This window comes from Thamnophis sirtalis, unplaced genomic scaffold (assembly GCF_051295495.1).
Source record: "Thamnophis sirtalis isolate CommonGarterSnake01/CBP01778 unplaced genomic scaffold, rThaSir2_p1.2 scaffold_5, whole genome shotgun sequence".
Lineage (NCBI taxonomy): Eukaryota > Metazoa > Chordata > Lepidosauria > Squamata > Natricidae > Thamnophis > Thamnophis sirtalis.
Window position 1 is genome coordinate 22,798,129 of NW_028261385.1, and position 27,055 is coordinate 22,825,183.

Genomic DNA, 27,055 nt, shown 5'->3' on the forward strand with positions numbered 1-27,055 from the left:
TACTGGTTCAGGTGAAATGGTAGCATTTTTACTACAGCCTTGGGCAAACCAGTCTGAACTGGTGGCATTTCACCCAGATTCATAGGTGTGAGGACTAGTTGAAAGTCACTCTTTTCGATACCATTGTAACTTTGAAAAGTTGCTAAATTTATTTCTGTACATCGTGGACTACTTGCGCTATTTTTAGCCCTACAATCATTCCTTATGCTGCTTCAGATAAGAATTCCATTTATCTCAGAAAAAGAAGGTTCCGGCCATTTTTACAGTTGCATATTTAAAAATACTTTTAGTCATTGGCAGATGAGACTCGTGTACCCATTGGTGTGAATGTCCAAACAAGTCATCTGTTTTTATCCCCAAAAATGCAAAGTAAATTCAAATGTATTATTTTCAGGAAATGTGCAAACCTCCATGGGTGGGAACAAGATATTTTGTTCAATGCCTACTTAAAGGGATCAATTTTGCCTGCTAAAGTTGAGTTTTTCAGCCTCTCACTCCAATAGAGGTGAGCTTAGAAGTCATTGTGGATTATGATTAATTTCATCTGTAGCCATCGGACATGCTAGCTAAAGCTAATATAAACATCCATAACATTAAACTTACTGGCCTTCCCTCCTGTATGGTTTCTCTCTCACCTTTCAAGTGAACCCAAATCATCCTAATCCATACTCTGCTAAACACAGTTTAGCAAAAAACTACAAATAGCCATATTCACCATAAATCATGGGTTAATGGGTAGAATTGCATTACACTTAGCACTTAGGTTTATATACCACTTCATAGTGTTTTTACAGCCCTCTCTAAGCAGTTTACAGAGTCAGCCTATTGCCCCCAACAATCTGGGTCCTCATTTTACCTATCTCGGAAGGATGAGTCAACCTTGAGCCTGATGAGATTTGAACTGCCAAATTGCAGTCAGCTGGCAGTCAGCAAGCCTGCATAATACAAAGTATTATGGTTGGTCATGTTTCTTATTCTATCTTCTTTTTGTGTGGGAACAGTAAAATAACCAGTACGGTGACGTAAAATAAAATGAAGTGCCATTATATTGAGGGCACTAAGTTTAAAGGATTAAACATGAAGTTGATAAGAGCAAACAACACAGATGTGCATTCTGCAAGCCATCAAATTTATTGCGTAATAGAAAGTGATGTTCTGAAATCCAGAGACCAATGGATCAATAGCTTTTAATTCAATCTGGTCACAAGAATCTTGATCCGTAGATCTGAAAGGGACGTTCAGGTTGCTGAAAGGCACAGAAAACATCCATATGAAAAGGCACAATAGAAAAAGGTCTGATCCAAAATTGGCATCTTCTGACTTGGATTACAAGCTTTTCCAATCTGGCTCTTACTGTTTGGAATAGACTTGCCCTTTATACAGGGGTGGGCTTAAAAAATGTTAGCAATGGATTCTCTGCCTGGTTGCTGGGTGGGTGTGGCCATGGTCTAGCTAGCCTCCTGCACCACAGGGGGGGGGGGGCATTTTCACCCTCCCAGGGCTCCAGAGGATTTCTTTGAACCTCTGGGAGGGTGAAAATGGCCTTCCCGGTCTCCAGAGGCCCTGCACTTAACTGGCATCCAAATCAGTTCGTGTGGAGACTCCTGGGAGTGGTGGGGCAGGGTGGGCAGGATGGGTGGGGCCAGCCAGGGGTGGGATTTATGGGTTCGCCGAACTGGGCAGATCCTTAGCTAGAGGATCTCCCAAACCCGTGCAAACTCGCAGCAGCCCACCCCTGCATTTATATCTATAAATGCATTTGTTTTCTGTACTAAAAAAGAGAAAGAGATGAAACTAAGAGTAAAGCTTTAGTTTAACTAAGCTTTTGTTAAATTCCTTAACTAAACATCTGCAGAAATAATTACAGTAAGTCCATATGCTCATCAGCCTAGATCCCAAGAACAACTAGTGATGGAATAGCAACTGAAAGCAAGCAAGTTCTATCAATCTTTGCTCTCTCTGAGTCAGTCAGCTGAATTCTGAGAAAACATTTTCCATTCCCTCCTGTGACAGGAAAATCAAAATTACCAAATATTTTCCTTCCTTCCTTCCTTCCTTCCTTCCTTCCTTCCTTCCTTCCTTCCTTCCTTCCTTCCTTCCTTCCTTCCTTCCTTCCTTCCTTCCTTCCTTCTTTCATTCTGTCCTCCCTCCCTCCTTTCTGATATAACCAGCAAAACCTTCACAGTTTCAGCTCTCCATGTGGATAAGCTGCTTCCAGAAATATTAAATTCAGGATATTCCATATTAAAATAGTACCATATTCATTATGCACATTCAGAAGTTACAAACCTGTTAGTAGTCTTCTGTAATTAACAATGGCCTTGTTCTACACTCGTTCCAGGACATGGTTTGCCCCCAGATCCAGGTGCAGGATTATTACACTGTCTTGTTCGCCGACGTTCTTTATTCCCACATGTGGACCAGTTAGACCAGCAGTTCCAGCTCCCATCAATGGCGATTTGAGCTGGATCAGGATCAAAAAGAATTTGTCTAACTTCAGAACATTCAGAATTTTAGAAATCACTTTGTCTTCCTTCAAGAGCCAAGGTGGCGCAGTGGTTAAATGCAGCACTGCAGGCTACTGCTAGATCAGCAGTTCAGCGGTTCAAATCCCACCGGCTCAGGGTTGACTCAGCCTTCCAGCCTTCCGAGGTGGGTAAAATGAGGACCCAGATTGTTGGGGGCAATATGCTGACTCTCTGTAAACCGCTTAGAGAGGGCTGAAAGCCCTATGAAGCGGTATATAAGTCTACTGCTATTGCAAAAAAAAAAAAAAAATCTCACAATCATAGAGTATTAAAGATCCCTGGTGGCGTAATAGTTAGAATGCAGTACTGCAGGCTACTTCTGCTGCCTGCCAGCTGCCTGCAATTTGGCAGTTCAAATCTCACCAGGCTCAAGGTCGACTCAGCCTTCCATCCTCACGAGGTCAGTAAAATGAGGACCCAGATTGCTGGGGCCAATATGCTGACTCTGTAAACTGCTTAGACGGGGCTGTAAAGCACTGTGAAGCGGTATGTAAGTCTAAGTGCTATTTCTATTGCTATATTTTAATTGTATGTCGATTGGGTATTTGGACTAACTATATTGCATAAATCCAAATCAACCAATACAGTTTTCCCCCCAAAAAACATTGATTAACAATGCACTGTCTAATTACATTTGAACTGTTCTATAGACCTATAGTTACAGTTTCAATTCCTGCTCAGTTAAAAATAATTGGTAATATAGAGGTAACTCTCTATTATATTTTATTTGTTTATAATGTACTTTTCTAGGGGCTGTCACTTGCAGTGGCAAATTACTATTATTTTTCTTCTCTTATCGTGTCTATAGATAGTCAACCAGTAATCTGTTTCACAATGACTTGCCCCGGGCTGAGAAAGAAAGAATCTCAACAACAGAATCTCAACAGAATGACTGTGAAGAATTTTCTAGGCACCTGACAGTCACTCCAGGTTAGAGTTAAAATGGGCAGTTGCAGTTGAATTGACCGAGACATGGTTTTGCCCTAATATCTTGGAAGAATCTAATCTACATTCCTTACCCTCCTTATGCTCATGTAATTCTTTAGTGCGTAGATAGGATTCTCGGGGCTATAAATCCAAACACCTGTACATTAGATCCATGTCCCTCTAGATTAGTTAAGAGCTCCCAGGAAATCACATGTGCTTGGATCTGAGTCATGGTGACTTCATCCCTAATGGACAAGGTATTTCAATCAGCATTGGAGGTGGAGGTAGTAAACACCTTCTTGAAGAAGCCACAACAGGTACATCACATTGTGGTTCAGTGCAATATGTGAACATCTGTTTGAACCTCCGCCTTGAATCTGGGCCTCCAGACTCATACGTTCCTATTGTTCCCCTTCACCTTACTTACCAACTCTTAATTTTTAACTCCTGCCTTCCAATCCTAACTTCACTGTTTGAGCCTTCCCAGCCAGTATTCGATGAGCAAAGTCAACAGAGGAAGATAAATTTGCTTAACTGCATCATAAAATCTGCCGGGACTTGAGCAACTATGCTTACTTAATAACAGAAATTCTGCTCTCAATGGTGGTCATAAGTTGAGAACTGCATAACTCTTTTTTATTTCAGATGACAGGATGGGTTAACTCCACATAATTAACTTTTGTACATTTTGTATAGGTTTTGTATATTTGTAAATAACACAGTAGAGACAAAAGTGTCATTAAAATATATGCTAAGTCACTAACCTGGTATGAAAGGTGACTTGGGTATTTCACAGGCCTCCCCCTTGTACAATGGAGTGCAGGCACATTCACACTTTCCATCTATCAGCATCACTGTCCCACCATGCAGACAAGGCTGGCATTTGCATACGCTGTATTCAGCCACGAAATCCTCTACAGCTAAATCCAGATTTTCTTTCTTTTTTCGAGAGTCTGGGATTTTCAGCGGTACAAGTTCCGAGATTGAGGTTAACTGCAGAAATATTTAATGCACTTTTTTAGTTTAAATAATTGTTTAGCATTATTTCGCGGCTCTGTACATAAAGAAAATACGGATTATAGCACTTCATCCTGAGAAGATCCACGTTCTCCTACGTTATATTTACCACTTCTCAGTAATTGATTTTTTCAACTGCAGATTTTAGTGATTCATTTTACTACAGATCCATCATTAATATCTGTCAAGTGTCAATCTTTCTATCAAATTCCCAGTAATTCTTTCATGATATTAGAGATGTCTGTGAGGGGCTTTAGAAGTAGGCCTCAGGAAAGTAGCGCCATCAAGATAGGGCAAGAGATCAGCATGTTCACTTAGAACAGGGGTGTCAAACTCAATTTCACTGAGCGCTGCATCAGGGCTGTGGTTGACCTCGGAAGGCCAGGCATGCATGGCTGTCTGGGTGGGTGTGACCAACTGGGTGGGCAGGGCTAGTTTGATGCCACTCCCCAAACTGCTGGCATGTTTCCACTTCGCATTGGGTAGATCGGGCTGAAGCCACGCTGGCCTGATCTTTCCTCTTCACATTGGGTAGACCAAGTTGGCCCTGCAGGCCGGATGCAAACCACATTGCGGGCTGGATCTGTCCCATGGGCCTTGAGTTTGACATCCCTGACTTAGAACAATTTTATTTTATTATATATTACGCAGAGCTGAGGTTGCGCAGTGGTTAGAGTGCAGCACTGCAGGCTACTTCAGCTGACTGCAGTTCTGCAGTTCGGCTGTTCAAATCTCACCGGCTCAAGGTTGACTCAGCCTTCCATCCTTCCGAGGTGGGTAAAATGAGGACCCAGATTGTTGGGGGCAATATGCTGACTCTGTAAACCGCTTAGAGAGGGCTGAAAGCCCTATGAAGCAGTATATAAGTCTAACTGCTATTGCTATTGCTAATTTAAAATGAGAGAAATGTTGTTTGTAAACGTTAAGTACTGTAAGACAAAACTTGTTGAGATGAAATTTTGTCTATATGATGCATACAGTTTGGATTGTGAGATTAGGTGGACTAGCTGGAACTAGTCAACCAGGATTCTAATGCAAATGATATGAATACAAAACTCCTGCTGAGGCTAGTTGTAGAAATAAAGTTTTTTGGAAAATTAAAATAGGAGTCCATAGGTTTCAAAACTCTTACACGAGGTCCCCAATGAAAGATTGTTGCATAATTATAACCATAAATTATATAAATGTATATAATTATAAAAGGAATAGAATAGGACCTTCTAGTCATTCATTCTCTCCCATTTCATGTGATTAATTTTACTATAAATTAAAGTTAATGCTAGTTTTTCCTCTTAATTCCACATACTTCTTTCTTCGGGTTCTGAAGAAGGGCTGATCATGGTCCATAGCTGATCATGGTCCATAGCTCTAAAAAATTACATTCTTGTGAAATAGAAGATAACAAAGAACTGCTTTGTTATCTAGGCAAAGGCAAGAAGGAAGGAAGGAAGGAAGGAAGGAAGGAAGGAAGGAAGGAAGGAAGGAAGGAAGGAAGGATGGATTATTAGGAAATCCCAGGATTTTTGACCAGAATGTAAAGTGAAAAACAACTTGGAAGAAAGCTATGGTGAGCCATTCCTAGAAAACATCATAGAAACCACAGCAGTTAAACTTCACTGGAGTGCGGCTTTAGCTTTACTTGATCAGAATCTTTGACTCTGAAAAATTTGCAACCTTTAAAATATTTCTTCAAGAAAGAGGAAAACTCTTTCATTTGTGGGTTTACATTTATTGAAAACTTCTACAACTTATTTATAGATAAAAGAAAACCCTTTCACCTCTTGTCTTATCACTGCGGGAGCTTGAGGTAGTGTAGCAGCCCATTCGACATAGTTTTCTACATCAATTAGCCTTACATTTGATGAAAGCAACTCGTTCAACTTGGTTAAGGCAGCTGTTGTCCCACCTTGAACCATAGAGACTATATCTTGGATAATCCCACTCTGTTTCACTTCATCAACTGGCGGAGAAAAAAAAAAGGAGGTGAAATAATACGAAGAGTAGTCTGAAGATTTTTCTTGGGTAATAAAAAGAGGTGGTGATGATGGTGATGATACCAGCAACTGAACATTCATTTGATTTGATTTTTTTCGCTTTCACTTGGAAGAAAGGAAAATGATGATGTTGATTATAGTTGGAAATGAATTACCCAAGAGTTTCTGCCAACTACATTTGCCCAGATTAAGGAATTTAAATCTTTCTACATTCATTGGTATCAAGCGATTTTCTGGGATTATCTTCCAGGTGGCATGGTGTTGCCTATTCTATCTTGTATATTGGTGATCCAGAGAACCAATGTATTATCCAGAAATTTCTGCTAGAATTCCATGGTGCCTAAATGACTGGGGCAATCTTTTAGAATAGGCATCTTGCTCAGTCACTCTTCAATTATTTCATGGTTTAGAGTAGGAGTCCGCAACGCATGGATTGGCACTGGTCTGCAGCATGCCAGAAACCAGTCTGAGCAAATAAGTAAAGCCCCATCCACAGGATGAAGGCAACACAAAATTATGCCCCCTTTGGTGCATGGGAAATCCTCTCTCTGCAGAACTGGTCCCTGGTGCCCAAAAGATTGGGATTCACATATTTAGAGACATAGAGATGCTGTGCTTCTAAAGATGCTTTCACTTTCCTTTTTTCCATCAATGCCTGCAAGCCAGCCTTAATGTCAATCTATGGGCTGACAACACACATCCCATGACAGCACATATCCCATAAGTCTCCAAAATGCAACCAGATTAAATGGCCCCAATTTGGTGACATGCTAGCAAATTCTTGTCAGTTTTTCTGATGTTCAATGGTATTGAAGTCTTTGAGAGGTTAAGACCATGCAACATCCCATCCTGTTCCTGCCAGAGATAATATAGAAGTATGATCAATGACATCTCAATCTCTTATCCAGGTTTGAATCCTGACTGAGAAGGGTCCAGATGATTCACTTGGTGAGTTCTCAGGAGCTATCATACAACTATCTTCTCCATCAATTTCAGCCTAAAGGAAAGGCTACAGCTGGACAAAAAATGTCCAGAATAGTTAGTCCATCAATGGTCTCTGAAGGAAGAGTTGGACCATCATCTTCTTTACAGCTGGTAGACAGCCCTCCTCCCTGGGAATTTATTATTACCAAGACCCAACAACACAACATTTCTGTGAAAGAGCAGACTACATACACAATGACATTCATCCTGATTGGATAATCTGATCAGGTTACATGGCTGCTAATATGTTACCTGAAACTGCAGTAAGATTGGTCTGAGAGTACAGTCCACTTCAGTGGGTTCCTACCAGTTCAGACTGGTTTGGCTGAACCGGTAGTGGTTTGGCGGTCTAGATAACTGGAACTGGCAGCTACCCAGGCCTGCCACGCTCCCGAACTGCGCAGAGGCATTTTTATAGTACTGCACATGCACATGCTGCGTGCATAAAGTGCACACATGCACTGTGCAACCATGAGCAAAATGGCGGTAGTGGCTGCCAGAACCTACCCCTGGTCCACTTCTGCATAGAACACAACACACCATACGCAGCGTGTGAAACAATTGCTCTCAAAGCAATTGTCAATTTGCTACCTGGAAAACCATTCTCCCCAGATTCATGCAGAAGCAGTTTGGCAAAATGAGTCTTGCAATATGCTAAAACTGTGAAACTGGTAAATAAATGCAGCATCCACACTATGTTTATGTATTATTAATTCTAATGAATTAATTTTCTGGGTGTTCAGAACAGCCACTTCAGTCTAGTAATTAAGGCATCAGGCTTAGAACTGGTTAGGTGCAAAGCCATCTGGTAACATTGGGCCACTCATTCCTGGGAAGAAGATAATGGGAAACCACTTCCCAAAAAATTGCCAACAAAATGGCAGGAATAATCCAGGCAGGAGTCAACACTGAACAAACAAAAGAAACCAAACAACAACAACAACAAAAACAACAACAACTGGGTGCTCAGTTCAGATTCAGCCAATATTTAAAGTGTTGCCACTGATATTACACAGTGATGTGCATCTTATTTTTTCTTCCTCACCTGAAACCAGAAAGCCATGGACAAAAAGAGTGACTTGCTTTACTTAGTGATAAACAAACCCCACTCTACGACCAATTAGATCCCACAGATTAGGCCTCCTCCGAATACCATCTGCTAGCCAATGTCGACTGTCGACCCCTCGGGGGAGGGCCTTCTCTGTGGCTGCTCCGGCCCTCTGGAATGATCTCCCTGTGGAGATCCGGACCCTCACCACCCTTCAGGCTTTCCGCAAAGCCATTAAGACCTGGCTGTTCCGACAGGCCTGGGGCTGATGAGTTCCCAGCCCCACTTGAATTGTTGCGACTCTTGCTTTGTTTTTAACTTGTTTTGTCTTTTTTCTGTGGTTTGTATTTCCCCCCCCCCCCCACCTTGTTTGTTAGCCGCCCTGAGTCCCTTGGGAATACGGCGGCATACCAATGGAATAAACATTTCCAAACATTTCCAAACTCTCTCTATTTTACTGGATTTGTCTTAGCTCAACATTTCTAACACTTCTACAATGCTTAGCTGACCTTGGCTGTTCATGAAAAAGCAACATGGGGTTGGATATGATAAGTATTTGGGCAGGAGACTATGAGGAAATGCCAGGCTTATACACTAGATTGGAAAGTTTTAAAAAAATAAAACAGGAAGAAAACAATGGCAAATAATCTTTGTTGCTATAGACAACAAGCAGCCAGTCACTTAGAGTTGAGCTTAGCTGAAAGAAGGCTCAAGCTAATAGTATACAGTGATAGTATATATTTTTCTTAGGTAAGGTAAAGGTTCCCCTCACATATATGTGCTAGTCGTTCCTGACACTAGGGGGCGATGCTCATCTCTGCTTCAAAGCTGAAGAGCCAGCACTGTCCAAAGACATCTCTGTGGTCATGTGGCCGGCATGACTAAACACCGAAAGCACACGGAACGCTGTTACCTTCCCACCAAAGGTGGTTCCTATTTTTTCTACTTGCATTTTTACATGCTTTCGAGCTTCTAGGTTGGCAGAACCTGGGACAAGTAACGGGAGCTCACTCCGTTACACAGTGCTAGGGATTTGAACTACTGAACTGCCAACCTTTCGATCGACAAGCTCAGCATCTTAGCCACTATGAAATAAAATGCAGTTGAAACATACTGTAGCATGGGAAATATAAAATCCACTATGTCAAACTGCAGGTGGATGGGTGCTCTGCATAGATAAGGATTACAAAACTGATTTTATTTTATTTTTAGTACATAACTAAACGAAAGTTTGAAATACACAAATCCATATTAAAGAAGAAGAATGGAAATAGATTATGTTGAGCAGGGAATAAGTCAAATTTGCCAATAACACACACACACACACACACACACACACACACACACACAGAGGGCCTCTGGTATATGTGTGTGAGAGAGAAAATTCAAGATGGTATACACACAACACACACACACAGAGTTCGCAGCAGATACTTCCTTCTTTGTGTGGCTATCTAGGATTGAACTCTCAATCTTCCTAGTGACAGGCAAGCATCCTCACCACTAGGCTACCACACCGCTCATTATATATTGTATGATACTGGCATTAATATGTATATCCGTATTGTTCATTACTTAATGTGATTATACAGCATGTGATTGATGCAACACATCCTAGTTCTTGTATGAGGGATACAATGTGCCAATCAATATGCAAACTTGGGCATCAAAATGTCAGAAGAAGGTAGCGGGTGATGTACTCACCGTTTTGAAATCCACTGGCTTTACATTGGTTAGCTTTAATATGCGCTTTGGCTTCTGCAGTATCTGCAGTGACAGTAGCTCCTAAATTAAAGCCTAAGCATTCGTTTACATCCTCTGCAGTGCGTCCTGAAAATAGAGTCAATAAAAATGATCAGAGGTTTACACAATTGTTACACAGAAAATATGCTATCAAATTCCTGATTTTATATCCATTGGAAGAAGTTGCAAGGTGGGAAGTATTGGAGATTTTTTTTTAGCTTTGTGACACTTTCTTTTTATTCCCCCGCCCCCACCAGGCATGTCTATTTGTTTTTCAGATGTCATTGCTTTCCTAATAGCTGCTTTCAGGGAAACAATAGTAGCTCTTACTAGAGATCTGAGCCAGTGGTGGGTTGCGGATTCTGTTCCAATCCGTACAGTTGGAACGGGCTTGCCGGCATCCATGTGGATGTGTGCAGCAGACACATGCGTCTTGGTGGTTCTGCGAGTCTCCACAACACTCCAGCCGCTCAGCAGAGTGTCAGGCAGACGCTGTACCCGCTATGCGTGTGCGTGGAAGCACTGAAGACGTAAAATGATGGTAAGAAGAGAGGCCGTAGCACCGGAATGGAATGGTATCTAGTGCTCCGGGCTGGCTCCGGTACACCCGTACTGGGGCGTACCCCCGGCAACCCACCACTGATCTGAACCAACCTCTAATATAAGAGTTCTCAAGTAACTGAAATCTTTGGCATTTGGGTTTTATTATTGCTTTGAATGTAGGGTACGTAGAATTCCTTTATTGTAAGATGGGAAGGAAGGAAGGAAGGAAGGAAGGAAGGAAAAAAGAAAGAAAGAAAGAAAGAAAGAAAGAAAGAAAGAAAGAAAGAAAGAAAAAAGACCATAGGCTTAACAAAAGTTGTTCCATGTGGGACAGTGCAGTAATCACCTTACCAATGGTGAGGTGTGAAATTCAGAGGCCAGGTACCACTTCTCAGCCTGACCATGGGTGCTCTCAAGCCAGGGGTAAGCTGCTACGGGCTTCCCCGGGCTCGGGAGAACCTATAGCTAATGTTACGGGTGGTTCAGAGAACCTCCAAATCCCACCCCTAGCTGGCCTCGCCCACCATGCCCAACACCCCACCACGCCTCTCCCAGGAGTCTCCGCACGGCCTGTTTTGGATGTGAGGTAAGTGCAGGACCTGCGTGGAGGCTCGGAGAGGGGAAAACTGGCCTCCCAGAAACCTCTGGAGCCTGGGGAAGGCAGTTTTCACCCTCCCAGAGACTCGAGGAAAGCCTTCAGAGGCTGGGGAAGGCGAAAACAGCACTCCCTCTATGGTGTAGGAGGCCAATCTAGTTGTCTTTGAGGTGTAGCAGTCAACAATAAAATTAACAGTGACTCAATATAAACACCCTAAGGTGCAATTGATAGCAGTGTTCCAATATCTGAGGGGCTGCCCCAAAAAAGAGGGAGTCAAGCTTCAAAGCACCTGAGGGCAGAATAAGAAACAATGGGTGGAAACTAATCAAGGAGAGAAGCAACCAGTGTTGGGATTTGAATAATTAAACAATCGGTTCTCTGCCCTAATGACCAGCTGGGTAGGTGGGACTCGTTGATCATGTGACTGGGTGGGTGTGGCCAACTCAATGTCACTCCTGTTGATGGGCACTTTGCTTTAGCTGTTACAATGTAATAAGGGTTAACCAGAGAGGCAGTTTCTGTAAGCAGGGCAATAAAGATTAGGCTAGAAACAACACCAGAATGTTTCCTTCCTGCCTTCCTTACAGGATTAGCCCTGTAAAGTGGGACAAAACAAAATAAGATTTATTCCAACAACCGGTTCTCTGAACTGCTTAGAAAGTTAACAACTGGTTCTCTCAAATAGGTGTGAACTGGCTGAATCCCACCACTGGAAGCAACCTAGAATTAAGGAGAAATATCCTGACACTTAGAACAATTAATCAGTGGAACAACTTGCCTCCAGAAGTTGTGAATGCTCCAACACTAGAAGTTTTTAAGAAGATGCTGGATAACCATTTGTCTGAAGTGGTGTAGGGTTTCCTGCCTAAGCAGGAGGTTGGATTAGAAGACCTCCAAGGTCCCTTCCAACTCTGTTATTCTATTCTGTTCTAATTAGTACCCTGAACCAATCCAAGTTGAGGTTTTTGAAGTTTTAAAAAACACAGGGTTATGGTCAGAAATCAGTTGCTCTGATTGTCAGCTATGCCATTATTCCATAATTTACTCTTATGTATAAGAGACCACTTTCATTCTGTCCTTACCATGTGCTAAAAGAGTTTGGTTATCCAACACATATAGTAGCTCATATTGTCCGCCAATGATTCCTCTATGTGAGTAATGAGTTCCATATGTTTCCAGAAATTTAAAATACTCTCCCTTCTCATAGGTACTTGGCAAAACCTTTAGCTCTTCCAGGAAAGTCTCACTCAAGCGCAAATCACGTTTTCGCATTTGGAAAGTTCCCAGTTGTATATTAGATTTGACATGTAAGTAGATGGGATTCTATAAGGAGAAAATAGTGATATAGAAGTTATAGCGGTAGAGAATGAGATTGTGGCACTCTTTTACATTGTCCTCTGTTTATTGTGTATTTATTTATATATGGACCATGCAGGAATTCATAGACAATAGCAATAGCACTTAGACATATATCACTCCACGGTGCTTTACAGCACTCTCTGAGCAGTTTAGAAATGTCAGCATACACTTGAATACAGCATTTTTTTGCCTCCTGAAACCCTGCCCTTTCACCAAAATGGCTGTGCATAGCCTTTAGGAGGCTTAGAGAGTGCTCCTGGGGACTGGGGAGGGCAGAAATGAGCAAAAAACGGGCCATTTTTTTGCTCAATTTTGCCCTCCCAGCCACAGAAGCACTCTATAAGCCTCCAAAAAGCTATCCATGCCCTTTTTTGGAACAAAAAACGAACCTGTTTTCATGAAAAACAGGTTGCTTTTTGCTCATTTTGGGGGGGGGGGTATCCACCCCCCAGGAGCACTCTACAAGCCTCCTAAAGGCAATTCATGCTGTTTTTTGGGGGAAATAGGCCAGTTTCCGGAAAAAATGGGCCATTTTTGGGAGGTCTGCAGAGTGCAAAAACTTTTTTTTATTTGCTTCTTCAAAATTTTGGTGCGTCTTATACTCCAGTGCATCTTATACTCTGAAAAAATACAGTATTTTGTAATCATGATTACTTCCCCTACGAGAGAAAGCCACCACTGAGATGGAATATGATTCTTTAGTATGTGAGTCAGCAAATGAAAAGAGAAAAGGGGAAAAGCTCAATTCTTCTCAATTCCTTGAAGTGTGGGTGGATGAACTGGCTGCTACCCAATAGCGATAGACAGTATTCCTATCAGTCTAGCCTTGTGTATGCTGCTGGAGACCGGAGACCAGAGACCGGAGCCCTAGGGGACAGTTGATGGAGGACTTGCTGCCCGTATAACCCAACAATGGAGATTGAGAGCAGAGAAAAAGAGGGGAAGAAGGAACAGAAACATTGAAAACAACAAAGGCTGTTGTTAGAAGGACATGACCATAGGGAAAACCTGGGGAGTAAAGTTGATGTGGATATGCAGATCAGTTGTCAACAACAAAGAAGAAAAGTCAACAGGTGGCTCCCTTGGAGGAAGAGAAATCCCAGAGAAATGGGATTCCTACCCAAGATAGGAAGGAGGGAGACAGTTGGCTATGGACAGAGGGTAAGGCCCCAGTCTGTAGGGAGGAACTGGAGGAGATGCAAATGAGTCTTGGCTGAGGAGACCCAAGGAAAGGAGGTGAGTGATGCCAAGCAAACTCATTAATAAATCCTGAACATTCTTTTCTTTAACTCACTTTTGATAACCCTAGGAGGAGGAAGAGGGAGATAAAGTGAACGGGAAGGAAGTTAAGTATTTATGAGGAGTTTATGAGTATTTATGAGTTAGAAGGAAGTAGTCTCTGGGAGGGAGATTTCTTCTTAAGAAGAAACCTGACACTGAGTAGCAGCCAAGATCTTCATTAAATACCTGTTGTAAATACTTCCACCACAAAACGTATCAGTATGTGGGTTGGGTTAGGGTTTTTAGTTCTTTGGTATCATCCTGTGCACCTTACTTAAGGAAAGTAGGCAGAGGATTGTAGGTTTTGTCCCTCTGTATTCATGCAGCATCTTTATTTTGGTTATCAAGATAATCCATTGTGGGGATTTGCATAGTACATTAAGTACATTATTAAACTAATAAATGGATTCTCATCTCATCCTAAGACACTAAAAACCTAAACAAGGTTAATAATTTTTGGTATTGCAATAACCCAATTCAGCATGAATGCAGCCAATGGCATGTAAATTATTATTATTCCTCTGGAATAATGCATATTTACCTATGGTAATTTTTATTTTTAAAAAATGCTTACCGTTTCTTTGGCTTGTTTTAAGAATGCACTCATGTTGGATGATTTGCTAGCATTGAAGCTTCCCACAATAGTAGCTATTTCTTTGGACTCAGTTGGTGTCAGTTTAGTAGAGAAGCCTGCAGAGAAAGACTGTGTTTTTGTTTTGAATATTTGTTTCATTGCTGATCCTTGGTCGCTGTAGAATTCACGTGTAAAGCGTTTGTCTCCTCTTGTCTTGAAAGGCAGAAAATATACCATTAAATGGCTGACTAACAGACATGATAATGATAAACAACATAATCTGTGATGGCATCCTTTGGTACCCCAAGGTGTACTCACTATAGTTTTATCAGCATTTAACAAAATATTTATAACTCCTGCCTTTCATCCATATAGAGGTTACAGCTGATGGGAATTTCTGAATGTTGTAATCCCAATGCCTATGGCCAACACTATGATGGGGAGTCTGAATTAGTAAAGATGGAGAGGGAAACCTTACTATTATCAGAATTTCCCACCCAAAACTAGATAGCACTGCATTATGGTTTTGCCAGGTTTGTTTTGCTGCAACAAAAGCACCTGATTGTTTCTGGATAATCTTAAAAGGCTAAGTAGGATTAGAATTGAGGACTATCTGGATGGGACATTAGAAATTCCTTTAAATTAAACAATGGAATTTAAAAAAAATCCTAAGCTAATGGCAAAATATTTATGTAAAGTTGCCAAGAAAACTATATGCACACATCCATGACATTATAGAAGTTGGATTTTGCCTTTTGATGCAAAACAAAGCTTTGCTTTACACAAGGAAGCTTACTTCATAACTGAGGACAGCCACGTTCCATGGCTTGCGATAATAAGTGGCTGTGTTCCCATCACGGACTCTGTCACAGAGGCCATTGTAGAACTCATTTTGAAATGCAGTTAGAGCCGGTGTCATTCCCAACACATTCACACTGGAAGAAAGGAAGGGAGGGAGGGAGGAAAGAGATATTAATCATCAAATTTCTCATTGTACTATTAAATGTCATATACTTTAAAAAATATAAAGCCAATACAATAAAGACAAATCAGATACTGTATATATATCTCCGTGGCCATGTGGCCGCCATGACTTAACACCGAAGGGGCAACGAACGCTATTACCTTCCCAAAGAGGTGGGTTCCTACCAGTTCGCACCTATTCGGTAGAACCAGTTCGTCAAATCTACCGAACTGGTTAGAAGAGGTTCCACCAGTGGACCCGGAAAGCAGGCCACACCTACATAAGAGATTCCAAAAATTTTTGAAACCCACCACTGGTCCTTGGATATGATTATTCTACACTATCATGCTCATATTTATAAAACTCAGTGCCTCTGTGAAAGGTAAGGATGACTACTGCGTTTGTGGTGCAATCAGAACATTGCGTGTGTGGAAGTTGTTTTAACACAAACCAAAGATGCCTTTTAAAAAACAAGTTTACATCATATTCTTATGCATGCCAGTGCTGTGTGTGAGGTAATTTAAGGTGGTTCTGACAAGTGTTGTAGGCATCTTCATATCCAGTCACATGGGTGGCAAGCCACTTCCACAAAGGACACCACACCCACAGAGTAGGTTCGAACAATTTTTGAAACCCACCACTGCCTTCCCACCAAAGTGATCCCTAGTTTTCTACTTGCATTTTTACATGCTTTCGAACTGCTAGGTTGGCAGAAGTTGGGACAAGTAATGGGAGCTCACTCCGTTACGCGACACTATGGATTCGAACCACTGAACTGCTGGCCTTTCTGAACTCAGCATCGTAGCCACTGAGCCATATTTTTTTTCTCCTAGCATTTTCCCCCAAGTTCATTTTTATCAAATCTGTGTTGATCCATTGGTTGCAAAAAAAAAAAAAAAGAAAGAAACAGTTGAACTGGTTTGCCACCCACGGATGATGGCTTAAGAGTTACTATCCCCAAGTCATCCATGCAGCATACATGCCTAAGATGGGACTAGAACTCACTCCTGGTTTCTAGCCTGGTAACCTAACCCCTGAATTGACACAAAGAGTATTATGTTTCCTTAAATATTAGCATAAATTGCTTGATAGACTTTAGCAATTATTTAACTCAGTTTTGAGCCACTCTGGCTCCTCAATATTTCTAGGTAACTTACAAATAATAGAATAGAGAAGATGACTTACAAAAGAATCCTTAGCTGGCCAATGAAGACCAGTCAAAAACCAAAGTTATGAGGATTATACAATGACCTTTTCCCATAACCTGGCAAGTTTTTAATGATTTTCAGACTGTCATTACGATGGGACCTGTCCTAAAGTATGTGTGTGTGTGTGTGAGGGGGGTGGTGGGGGAGATATCATTCCAGAGAGTAAGTGCCTCAATAAGGAAAGTATAGTGCCTGAAACCTATAAGATCACATCATTTCAAGGATCATAAACTAAATTATCATATGGGTTTACATGTTTATCCATTAAAGGGCTACATTGGATTAATCTGAAGCCCCTTTCTAAAGCAGATCAAGACAATCTGGAAAAAGGTTTTCATTGAGCTAGAAAAGAGTGGATGAATCCGATCCATTTCTGTTAAGATCTGGGCTGGATTGATTTGTTCTAAGCTGGCATGCTGTCAGCAGTACAAAACAGAAGAAATAAAACTGGCTTTGCGAACATCCGTAAGATCCCAAGGTTAGCAGATAGAACATTCTAATCATTGACAGGCAGATCTGATCTTCCCAAGATGTAGAAGCAGCTAAAAATAATAAAGAACTTATTACATCTCCAGGATGTTGAAATGTAGGGATCAGAAAGCAAAATGGTAATTCATTAACTGCAAGGGGTTGATAAAAGGTCAGTGGCCCTACACACCAGCTGATTGTTACTATACGTTCATTTTTTTAAAAAAAAGTGTTCCCATCATAGAATGTCTTATGATGCTTAGTCAGGGGTGGGCTTCAAAAGTTTCAACAACAGGTTCTCTCCCCGGTTGCTGGATGGGCATGGCCATGGTGGGTGTGACCTAGTCATCACCACGGTGGGTAGAGTGGGGGGGGGGTGTTTTCACCTTCTCCAGGCTCCAGAATCTCTGGGAGGGTGAAAACTTCCTCTTCTGGGCTTCGGAGGCTCTCTGAAGACTGGAAACGGGCCTGTTTCCAGCCATCCTGAACTTCCGGAAGGCCCATTTTCCCCCCTCCCCAAACCTCCGCATTGGCCCCACACTTTTCTCGCATCCAAAATGGGCCATGACACTCCTGGGAGGGGAGGGGTGGAGGGGAGTGGGCATGGCCAGCCAGTGGTGGTATTTAGAGGTTCTCCAAACTGGCCATAATGTTAGCTACGGGTTCTCCTGAACCCGGGCAAACCTGTAACAGCCCATCCCTGTCCTTAGCAGAAAGTAGATGACAGGCCAGAGCAAAATCAAATAATTTTTAAAGTGTGTTTGTGTGTGTGTTTGTGTGTGTGTGTGTGATCCTGGTGGAATGAAGAAAGGTGTTCACAACTTTAGCATTCTTGAAAGCCATTTTGAGGATTCCAGCCTTATCAGGTAGCACCTGTAATTTGTATTCTTCTGGCGAACATTTTCTAGAACTCACCCTTGTCCAGCTGTTCTTCCAAGTTCTGATTCATCAATGTCACGATCCCCACAGGGAGAGCGTTTGATTTCATCACAATTATCTTCATCAGAAAAGTCACCACAGTCATTTTCTGTGTTACATACCAGCCTATTCTTCAGACAATATCCTTAGTGTAGAACAAAGAATGAAACATTTATAATTATATGTAATTGGATATGTAATTGGATATGTTGAATGCTTCCATAAATCAACACTGCCTTCCCTGGTTGTGTATTGGACCTCAACTCAGGGGTGGGTTTCAAAAAGTTTAGCAAGGGGTTCTCTGCCCGGTTGCTGGGTGGGCGTGGCCATGTTGGGCATGGCCTACTCAGCCACCTGCATCACGGTGAGGGGGAGGGGCTTTGGAGATTTTTGTTGAACCTCCGGGAGGGCGAAAATGGCCTCCTGAGGCTCTGAATGCACTCTGGAGGCCAGAAATGGGCCCGAACGTCTTGTAGACCCATTCTTTGCACTCCCTAAGCCTCCATGTGCACCCTGAAGTTACCTGAATCCAAAACAGGCCACATGGGGACTCCTGGGAGGGGAGGGGCAGCATGGGTGGGGCCAACCAGGAGTGGAATTTGGGGGTTCTCCGAACTGCACAGAATCTTAGCAAGAGGTTCTCCCGAACATCTGCGAACCCCCAGAAGCCCACCCCCAAAATTGCAGCCCAAATAAAACAAACTACCATTTATGTGAGAATGACTGACTGCTTTAGTGTTAATTTGCCTTGGGGGGAAATACTATAATAGTTTTGAATGAGATGGTGCATTTCAGTTCAAATGTAGCTACACCTATATGTAATGTAAACTATTTTTAAACAGATTTCTTTGGTGAAAAGCAACAATCATCATAATATCATAATGCAGTGGAAATAATACATATTGGTGATTAAAGTATACTGAAACTGAGAAAGATCTTCAGCTTTTTAAACAGGAAACATCATAAAACTTTGATACTTAATATTTCCTGAACATGACAGTGTGGTTTTCCCATCAATTATAAAAAAAGCATGCATAAAGAAAATATTATTGTAAAAATAACATTAGCAAACAGAATATTCAACATCACGCTGCACAATGCAGGGGGTGGAAAAAATGTGGAATGGGAGAACGCTGCTTTTTTATGGCTTAAAAGCAAGCAAGAACACATCTGTAATTTTCTGCATCTGGAGGCTTTCCTTGCAAAGAAGCGCACTCTCCTAGAGTTTTAAACCATCATGGTATGGCTCTGAATCTTCATCTTGTCATCTTGAACTTAAAAATAAAGGGGAATCAGGATATTTTGAAGTCTGGAATAGATTTTATGACTGGTATAAGACAAGGTGACAAGACTGGAACAAACTGTATATACTGTGACATTTTAAGACATACAAATGCTGGTAAGAAGTGATAAGCAGATCTGTTATGAGCAACAAATGCTTCTTAATATAAATGAAAGTATCTGTTTATATAAGTGGTTCTACCCACTTAGTTATAGTGAAGTATCTCAGGAAAAAATGAACAAGTAAATTGAACGTTGTGGGAAGGATTAGTGGATCACAACATCTGAGCCTGCATGTTCAGTGCATGCAGAGGGGCACTGCTGACAGATGATGGCATATATCATATTGGAAGATGAACGTGTGAACTACAGTGCTGCCCTAGGGTGCCATGAGTTTTTATAGAGTTTTATAGTCTTCATTGCTTTTTATTCTGATTGTAGGGGAAATACTGCTTTAATTATTCTGTAGGCTACCCAGTATTGTTACAATGCAAGCAGCAATGTAAATCTTTTAAATTTATAAAGAATAAATAAAGAAAAGGTTCATGTAAAAAAAAAAGATGCCACTATAATCAGTGATAGCAGTAGAGAAATGATGTCAGGATCTCCATACCTACCAGAGGTGAGTTCCTACCGGTTCGGACTGGTTCAGCCGAATAGGTAGTAACTTAGTGGCCTGGGTTGCTGGAACCAGCAGTGACCCAGGCCCGCCACGCCCCGAAACTGGTTCTCTCAGTGGCGCCGTTGGTGCCGACATCTTGTTTTTGGCTTCTGCTCATGTGCAGAAGCATTTTTATAGTACTGTGCATGAGCATGTAGCGTGCATCAAGCGTGCGCATGAGTGTGGCGCATCCCTGAGCGAACTGGCAATAGCAGCAGCCGGGAACCATCCCTGATACCTACCATTTTCACATTCAAACTCTTGATCCTTACATTGACCTCTCTCATCTGGGCATGGAGTTGTTGGCTCACAGGACTCTCTGTCGCTCAGAGGGACAGTGCATGGCTTTCCTCCAAACTGTCCAAACTTCACAATACTCCTTGAGCGGTACTTTGTGGAAGACATTAAAAATGAAATTAAAACAGGCTCAGAATCAGTCAGTTGTGGAGGAGATGAATGGCTGGGGGAAATGAGGCTGGTCTCCCTCTGCCTTTTAATTCATGATTAACATTGAAGTTTAATCGTCCTTGCCCCTTTATAAATTTTAAATTTGATATACTTTTATGTTTTAATATTTTATTTGTGCCCCACCCAAAATCCCTTCGCAAGGGAGATGGGCTGTTTCCAAAAGATGATAAATAAATAAAATAAATATACAAGGGGAAAGAAATGGAAAAGTATTTTATTACCCCAAGATAGAAAGGATGGGAAATTCAGGGTACAAGATTGTGACGCAGTGGTTAGAGTGCAGTACTGCAGGCTGCTTCTGCTGCCTGCTGCCTGCCTGCAATATGGCAGTTCAAATCTCACCAGGCTCAAGGTTGACTCAGCCTTCCATCCTTTCGAGGTCAGTAAAATGAGGATCCAGATTGTTGGGGACAATATGCTGACTTTGTAAACCACTTAGAGAGGGCTGTAGAAGCACTGTGAAGTGGCATATAAGTCTAAGTGCTATTGCTATTGCTATTAGGAGGACAGACTATCACTCAATCACTGGATGATCATCTGCAACTATGTTTCTCAACCCCAGCAAATTTTAAGATGTGTGTATTTCCAATTCTGAAAGTTGAAATCCATACATCTTAAAGTTGCTGCTGTTGAGATGAAAATGTCTCAAAGGTGCTTTTTCAAGAGGCAACTGGACTTTCTGATTTTTCTTTGAAGACCTTTTGCTTCTCATCCAAGAAGCTTCTTCAGCTCTTGAAGAACTGAAGCAGAGGTGGGTTCCTACCAGTTCGCACCAGTTTGGTAGAACTGGTTCGTCAAATCTACCAAACTGGTTAGAAGAGGTTTCACCAGTGGACCCGGAAAGTACCTACATACCTACAGAAGAGGTTCCAAAAATTTTTTGAAACCCACCACTGAGAGAGAGAGAGAGAGAGAGAGAGAGAGAGAGAGAGAGAGAGAGAGGAAGAAAGGAAGAAAGAAAAAAAGAAAGAAAAAGAGAGAGAGATGAAAGAAAAAAAGGAAAAAGGGACAGAGAGACAAAAGGAAAAAGAGAGAGAGAAAGAAAGAGGGAGAGAGAGAGAGGAAGGAAGAAAGAAAGAAAGGAAGAAAGAAAGAAAGAAAGAAAGAAAATACATGGCCAGCCACTCCTACCAGGTCACATGGCCGGCAAGCCACTCCCACAAAGGAGGCCACACCCACAGAGTAGGTTCAAATTTTTTTTGAAACCCAGCACTGAATTGAAGATTCTTGGGTGAGAAGCGAAACCTCTTCAAAGATAAACCAGAAAGTCCAGTTGCCTCTTGAAAAAGCACCTTTGGGACAACCATAACTTGGATGACTGAGAATCTTCATAGCTACCAAAAATGCATACATCTATACTGTGAAAAGAATTTAAATGGATAATCTCTTACCATCCATTCAAATTTAATTTCACTATAATTAGTGGACAACCAGTGATTCCAGACAAGAAAGCCTTTTTTCTTTTACTATTTGGAATTAATCTCCACCAAGGAGCTTTTATTTCATAAATAAATCTTCTTTATGAAGCCCTTTTAATACAAGATAAATTATGGAAAAAGTACTTACTCTTTCTTCTGAGCATGGACTACATGGCCCCCAATCACTCCAGTGAGTCAGAGAGCAGTCAATGGGCTCTGGAGAATTAGGTTCTCGGGTCACCCTTAGAATAAAAAAGTCTTAAAGTTAATTGAAATGTTTCTGATTTAACACTGTTTATATGTACAATGTTTGTATCTACATATTGAAAGGGAACAATATGACTTTGTTTGCCTGGTCATTTAGTTGCATCATTGTGGTCTCTTGATACATAACCTTGCATGAGAATACTTGATTTCAAGATTCCACAGAAGCTGCATTTTGGAATGTTTAACAGAAGAGGTTTAACAGATTAACAGAGTTGGAAGGTACCTTATGGGTCATCTAGTTCAACCTCCCCACTCAAGCAGGAGACTCTACACCATTTCTGACAAATGGCAGTCCAATCTCTTCTTGAAAGTCTCAAGTGATGAAACTCCCACAACTTCCGAGGGCAAGCTACAGTATTCCATTGGTTGATTGTTCTCATTGTCAGAAAGTTCCTCCTTATTTCTAGATTGAATTTCTCTTTGGTCACTTTCCATCCATTATTCCTTGTCTGGCCTTCAGGTGCTTTGGAAAATAGCTTGACCCCCTCCTCTCTGTGGCAGCCCCTCAAATATTGGAACACTGCTATCATGTCTCCCCTGGTCTTTCTCTTCACTAGACTAGCCATGCCCAGTTCCTATAACTGTTCTTCAAATGTTTTAGTCTCCAGTCCCCTAATGATCCTGGTTGTTCTTCTCTGCACTCTTTCTAGAGTCTCAACATCTTTCTTATAGTGTGAAAAAGTGGGTTGACTCCTGCAGATGATTTGCAGTTTCTAAGTACAATTCTTATTTTAAAAACAGAATTCAAACATGATAGATATTACCTGATGTGAACAAAGAAGCTTTTAAAAATGATTTGATGGGTTTGTACATTCATATTTTTAAAGAATTCTCAGATACTTTCTCTGTACCACTGATGTAGGAACAATACATGGGGACCCAAGATAAAAGGCAAACAGTTGCCTTACTGTCAACACACCACATAAAGAGGCAGTATTTAGCTCATTCTTCTTCCATGCTATTCCTATATTGGCTATTTATCCTTGAAATAAACCTTGAGACGAGGTTGAGGTTGACCTCATCCATCAAAGTTTTAGAATGTCAACGCTTACTGTAATAGCAAAGGCCTACCAAGTATTGAGCATCAGATATCATGTTCCAGTTTGTTTAAATTGCTTTCGCTCAAGTTAGAGAGATGTAACTCCTTCCTTCCTTCCTTCCCACCCTCCTCTCTTCCTTTCATTTTTTTTGTAAGAATAAAAATTGTGGACAAATACAAATTACATTTGTGATATGCAATTTGGACAAGCTGGAAAAGAACAGACAGATTACATAAAGTAGAGTCATAATTTGACTAAATTATACTTCTATGAATATCTCTAATGGAAAAAATATTTGATTTTTGGTTTGAAATTCCAGTATCCACAAACTGGGTTCAAATGTACATAAATTTTAACAATCTGTTACTAATAAAATAAGGCTAATTTAACAATTTGATTATTTTATGCATGGAAATAATTTCTATTGCATTCAATAGGATTATTCAGACACATCTGGAAAATGGCAGGAAGCAGGTAGTTCTCTTACCTTCTGTCTTCCAGAAATTAAAAATAGAGTACCGGGAAATTTGGAGAAGATCATACACGAATGCTACCAAATGTACTTTCTATCCCATAAAATAAACTCACCTTGTTTTCCCTGCAGAGGCAAAACCATTTGCTCCTAAAATGCAGAGAACTCCTATAAGAAGCAAAGAGATAGACATGGTGGTAGGCCTATTAAAAAGTAAATCAGACCCAGATTCAAGTTTTTTATTTTGTTCATTTTTGTTAAATATTAAAAGGACAATAAACAAAACGTGAAGGCAAATGAAGGTCAATGCTCATGTTGACTACCGAGAAGTCCCCTGGGCCTAGTTGTACCTGTACTCAGTTTGGCAAATCTATTTGTACAAATAGAGGCGAAGGGCAGATGGGAAACCCCGAGCTTTAGAACTCAAATTCAGAAAGGCGTGAGCACTGATACCTCGTTGTTTCCACTGCAGAATAAAGTATGATAGAAATGGGGTTGGTAAATGGAATTTTTGCACCAGGAACAGTATTGTTCAATATTTAGGAACTGATGGAACAGGGGTGGGCTTCAAAAATTTTAGAGGTTCTCTGCCTGGTTGCTGGGTGGGTGTGGCCTAGTTGGCTTCCTGAACCACAGTGTGGAGGGAGGAGGGCTTTTTGCCCTCCCCTGGCTCCAGAGCTTTTGTCGAGCCTCCGGGAGGACAAAAACATCCTCCCCAAGCTCCGGAGGCCCTCTGGAGGCTGGATGTTTCCAGCCTTCTCGAACTTCCAGTAGGCCTGTTTTTTGCCCTCCCCAAGCCTCCATGCACACCCTGGATTTATCTGCATCCAAAATAGGCTGGGTGTGAATTCCTGGGAGGGAAGGGGAGGGGTGGGCATGGCCAGCCAGGAGTGGGATTTGGGGGTTCTCCAAACTGCACAGAATCTTAGCTAGAGTTTCTCCCAAACCCCTGCGAACCCTCAGCAGATGGAAATAAGACATAAAATTAAGGACAGCAAACCTATCTTAGATGGTGGTGAGTGGTGCTCATGGCCCATTAGAATCTACTCTTCAGCCTATCACTGCTTCTCACCTGCTGTCTGTCTGAGTGGACAGTGTCTCTCTTTCTCTCTCTGTGCTCAATAATAAGGCTGATCTTATTGGTTAAAAAGTGGAAGAGCAAGTTTGCTCACATTTAGTGCTGCCAATTCCTAAAGAAGGTAGTGGCTGAAACGAAGACTTTAAATTTCTTCAAACCAGGAAGGAGCAGCTCATTACCGAGAAGAACTTAATACACAGATTAGCTGCTTGGAAGGCAATGCGCCAAAATCCTAAATTCTCAAAATCTCCTAAATCCTCCTCTCAAAATGGACTGATTTCACTCACCGTCAGCTGTCCACTGGCATTCAAAGTCTCTTATAATGTTCAAGGGACTCCACCTTCTAATAGGTTGGATCCAGAGGTAGTATTCAGCTGGTTCTGACCAGTTCTGGAGAACTGGTAGTGGAAATTTTGAAGAGTTTGGAGAACCAGTAAATACCACCTCTGACTGGCCTCGCCCCCATCTATTCTCTGCCTCCCAAGTCCCAGATGATCAGGAGGGAATGGGGATTTTGCAGTATCCTTCCTCTGCCACGTCCACCAAGCCATGCCCACCAAACCATGCCCACCAAGCCACACTACGCCCACATAACTGGTAGTAAAAAATGTTGAATCCCACCACTGGTCGGGTCCCCACACTAGGAAGATTGTTCATTGATCACCCTTTATAATTTTTGAGTGACTGTCCAGATAGTAGATTTGTCTTCTGTTACTCCAGGGGATATTTATAATCATGAGTAGCTAGAAACCGCAAGGCAGCAACTGTTTAAAAGACAGTTACTAATGATAACATAGTGAAGTTGAAGATGGGAAGCTTCTCTTTGAGGGAATCTGCAATCTGTAACCATGAGGGAGGTAAAGGACATTTTGAGTTTCTATGGCCAAAAAAGAACTTGTAGTAGGCAGAAACTGTGATCTAGGTTATGGTTTAAATAATGCATGAATGAGCCTTTTCCTTTCAGATCATAAATGGGAGAAATATTTCCCCCCAAAAAATATTTTCCACATTTCTATAGCTGCATTATAAAATACCACTGTTATTTCAAGGATTTTAGTGATATGTTTGATTTCGCCTTCATGTTAAGAACAGTCTAGAGCAGGGGTGTCAAACTCAATTTCATTGACAGCCATATCAGGGTTGTGTTTAACCTCAGAGGCCAGGGTGGGTGTGGCCAGCATGATGTCACTTGTGCCTGGGGTGCCTGAGTGCTCTGCCAGCAAAAACAGGGCTCATGGGGCCCTCATGAGCTCTGTTTTCTGCTGAGATGGCCTCCTGCATCCCTCTCCCAGCAAAAATGGAGCTTGGGAGGGCCGCACACAGTCCATATGAGCTCCATTTTTGCTGGCAGAGGCACCGCAGGCTGGTCCTTCGCTATTTCCAGGATGGCCCCATAGGCCAGATCTAAGCACCCCATGGGCCACATCTGGCCCCTGGGCCTTGAGTTTGACACCCCTGATCTAGAGGTTTAGAGCATATTCTGGTCTAAGCATTGTGGGAAACTGACCATCCTTAGAGTATTTCTGTTATTAAGAAGTTCCAGGCAGCTTGTAAGAGATTTGGATGTGATTTTGCTTGGTATATTTGCTTTTTATATTATGCTTCAAAATCTTGTTTGCTTGAGCAAATAATAAGAGTTTAATAAAGATTCCAATCCTTTATTTACTGGTATGCTTATTGTCTTTGTGTCCAAAAGAACTAGTTGATAAGGTACCTAATCATAGCACCTGATCATGGCTTTGACACTTGGCAAAATGTGTGCCTTTGTGTGTGTGCATCTGCGTGTGTGCATGCACACACGTTTTAAGTAAACTTGTTTAATATCAGGATCTTTTTTTTTTAAACTGAGGGCATTTGCAAATTTCATTTCTCATTATCCTGTCCTAGACTCCAAACTGGGGCAATCCATTCCATTAACTAATTCAATATTTAATTGAATTTAATGGAAACAAATGTGATGCAACAGTCATTAATGGACAGCTTCTACATCGTTCAAGATTGAGTAAGAACAGGTTTTTTTCCCTATAAAGTGAACAGCTATTCAATAAGCTTTTGGAGTCATCTAATTTTCTTTGCTGCATTGCAGACTGTATAAAAGCTGCAAAATAGTACTTTGTGATTAAGCTGAAGTTTTGCTTTCATGTACAGTTTGATGAAAATATAGAAAGCCAAGCCATTGCTATTTGCTGTTAAGTCACACTGTTTATTTAAAAGAT

General features: G+C 41.5%; 1 protein-coding gene across 1 annotated transcript; it reads right to left on the reverse strand.

The window, feature by feature from the left end:
* Window positions 1–1,108: 1,108 nt before the first annotated feature.
* On the reverse strand, window positions 1,109–23,976 carry LOC106550325 (complement component C9-like). Its single transcript, XM_087715445.1, has 12 exons — window positions 23,878–23,976; window positions 22,131–22,224; window positions 20,339–20,486; window positions 18,152–18,299; window positions 15,393–15,531; window positions 14,597–14,809; window positions 12,465–12,705; window positions 10,203–10,328; window positions 6,251–6,432; window positions 4,220–4,448; window positions 2,290–2,464; window positions 1,109–1,246 (listed from the first exon to the last, which is right to left on the reverse strand). Exons 1-11 carry the CDS (start codon window positions 23,952–23,954, stop codon window positions 2,310–2,312), a joined length of 1,752 nt encoding a protein of 583 aa, XP_087571571.1. The 5' UTR covers window positions 23,955–23,976; the 3' UTR covers window positions 1,109–1,246; window positions 2,290–2,309.
* Window positions 23,977–27,055: the final 3,079 nt, after the last annotated feature.

Coding starts and splice junctions, on each gene's coding strand:
- LOC106550325 (XM_087715445.1), bottom strand. CDS start 23,954: ATGTCTATCTCTTTGCTTCTTATAGGAGTTCTCTGCATTTTAGGAGCA. Junction 14,810..15,392: donor TGGCTGTCCTCAGTTATGAA/GTAAGCTTCCTT, acceptor CTGCCTTTCAAG/ACAAGAGGAGACAAACGCTT. Junction 4,449..6,250: donor CCGCAGTGATAAGACAAGAG/GTGAAAGGGTTT, acceptor ATATTTCTGCAG/TTAACCTCAATCTCGGAACT.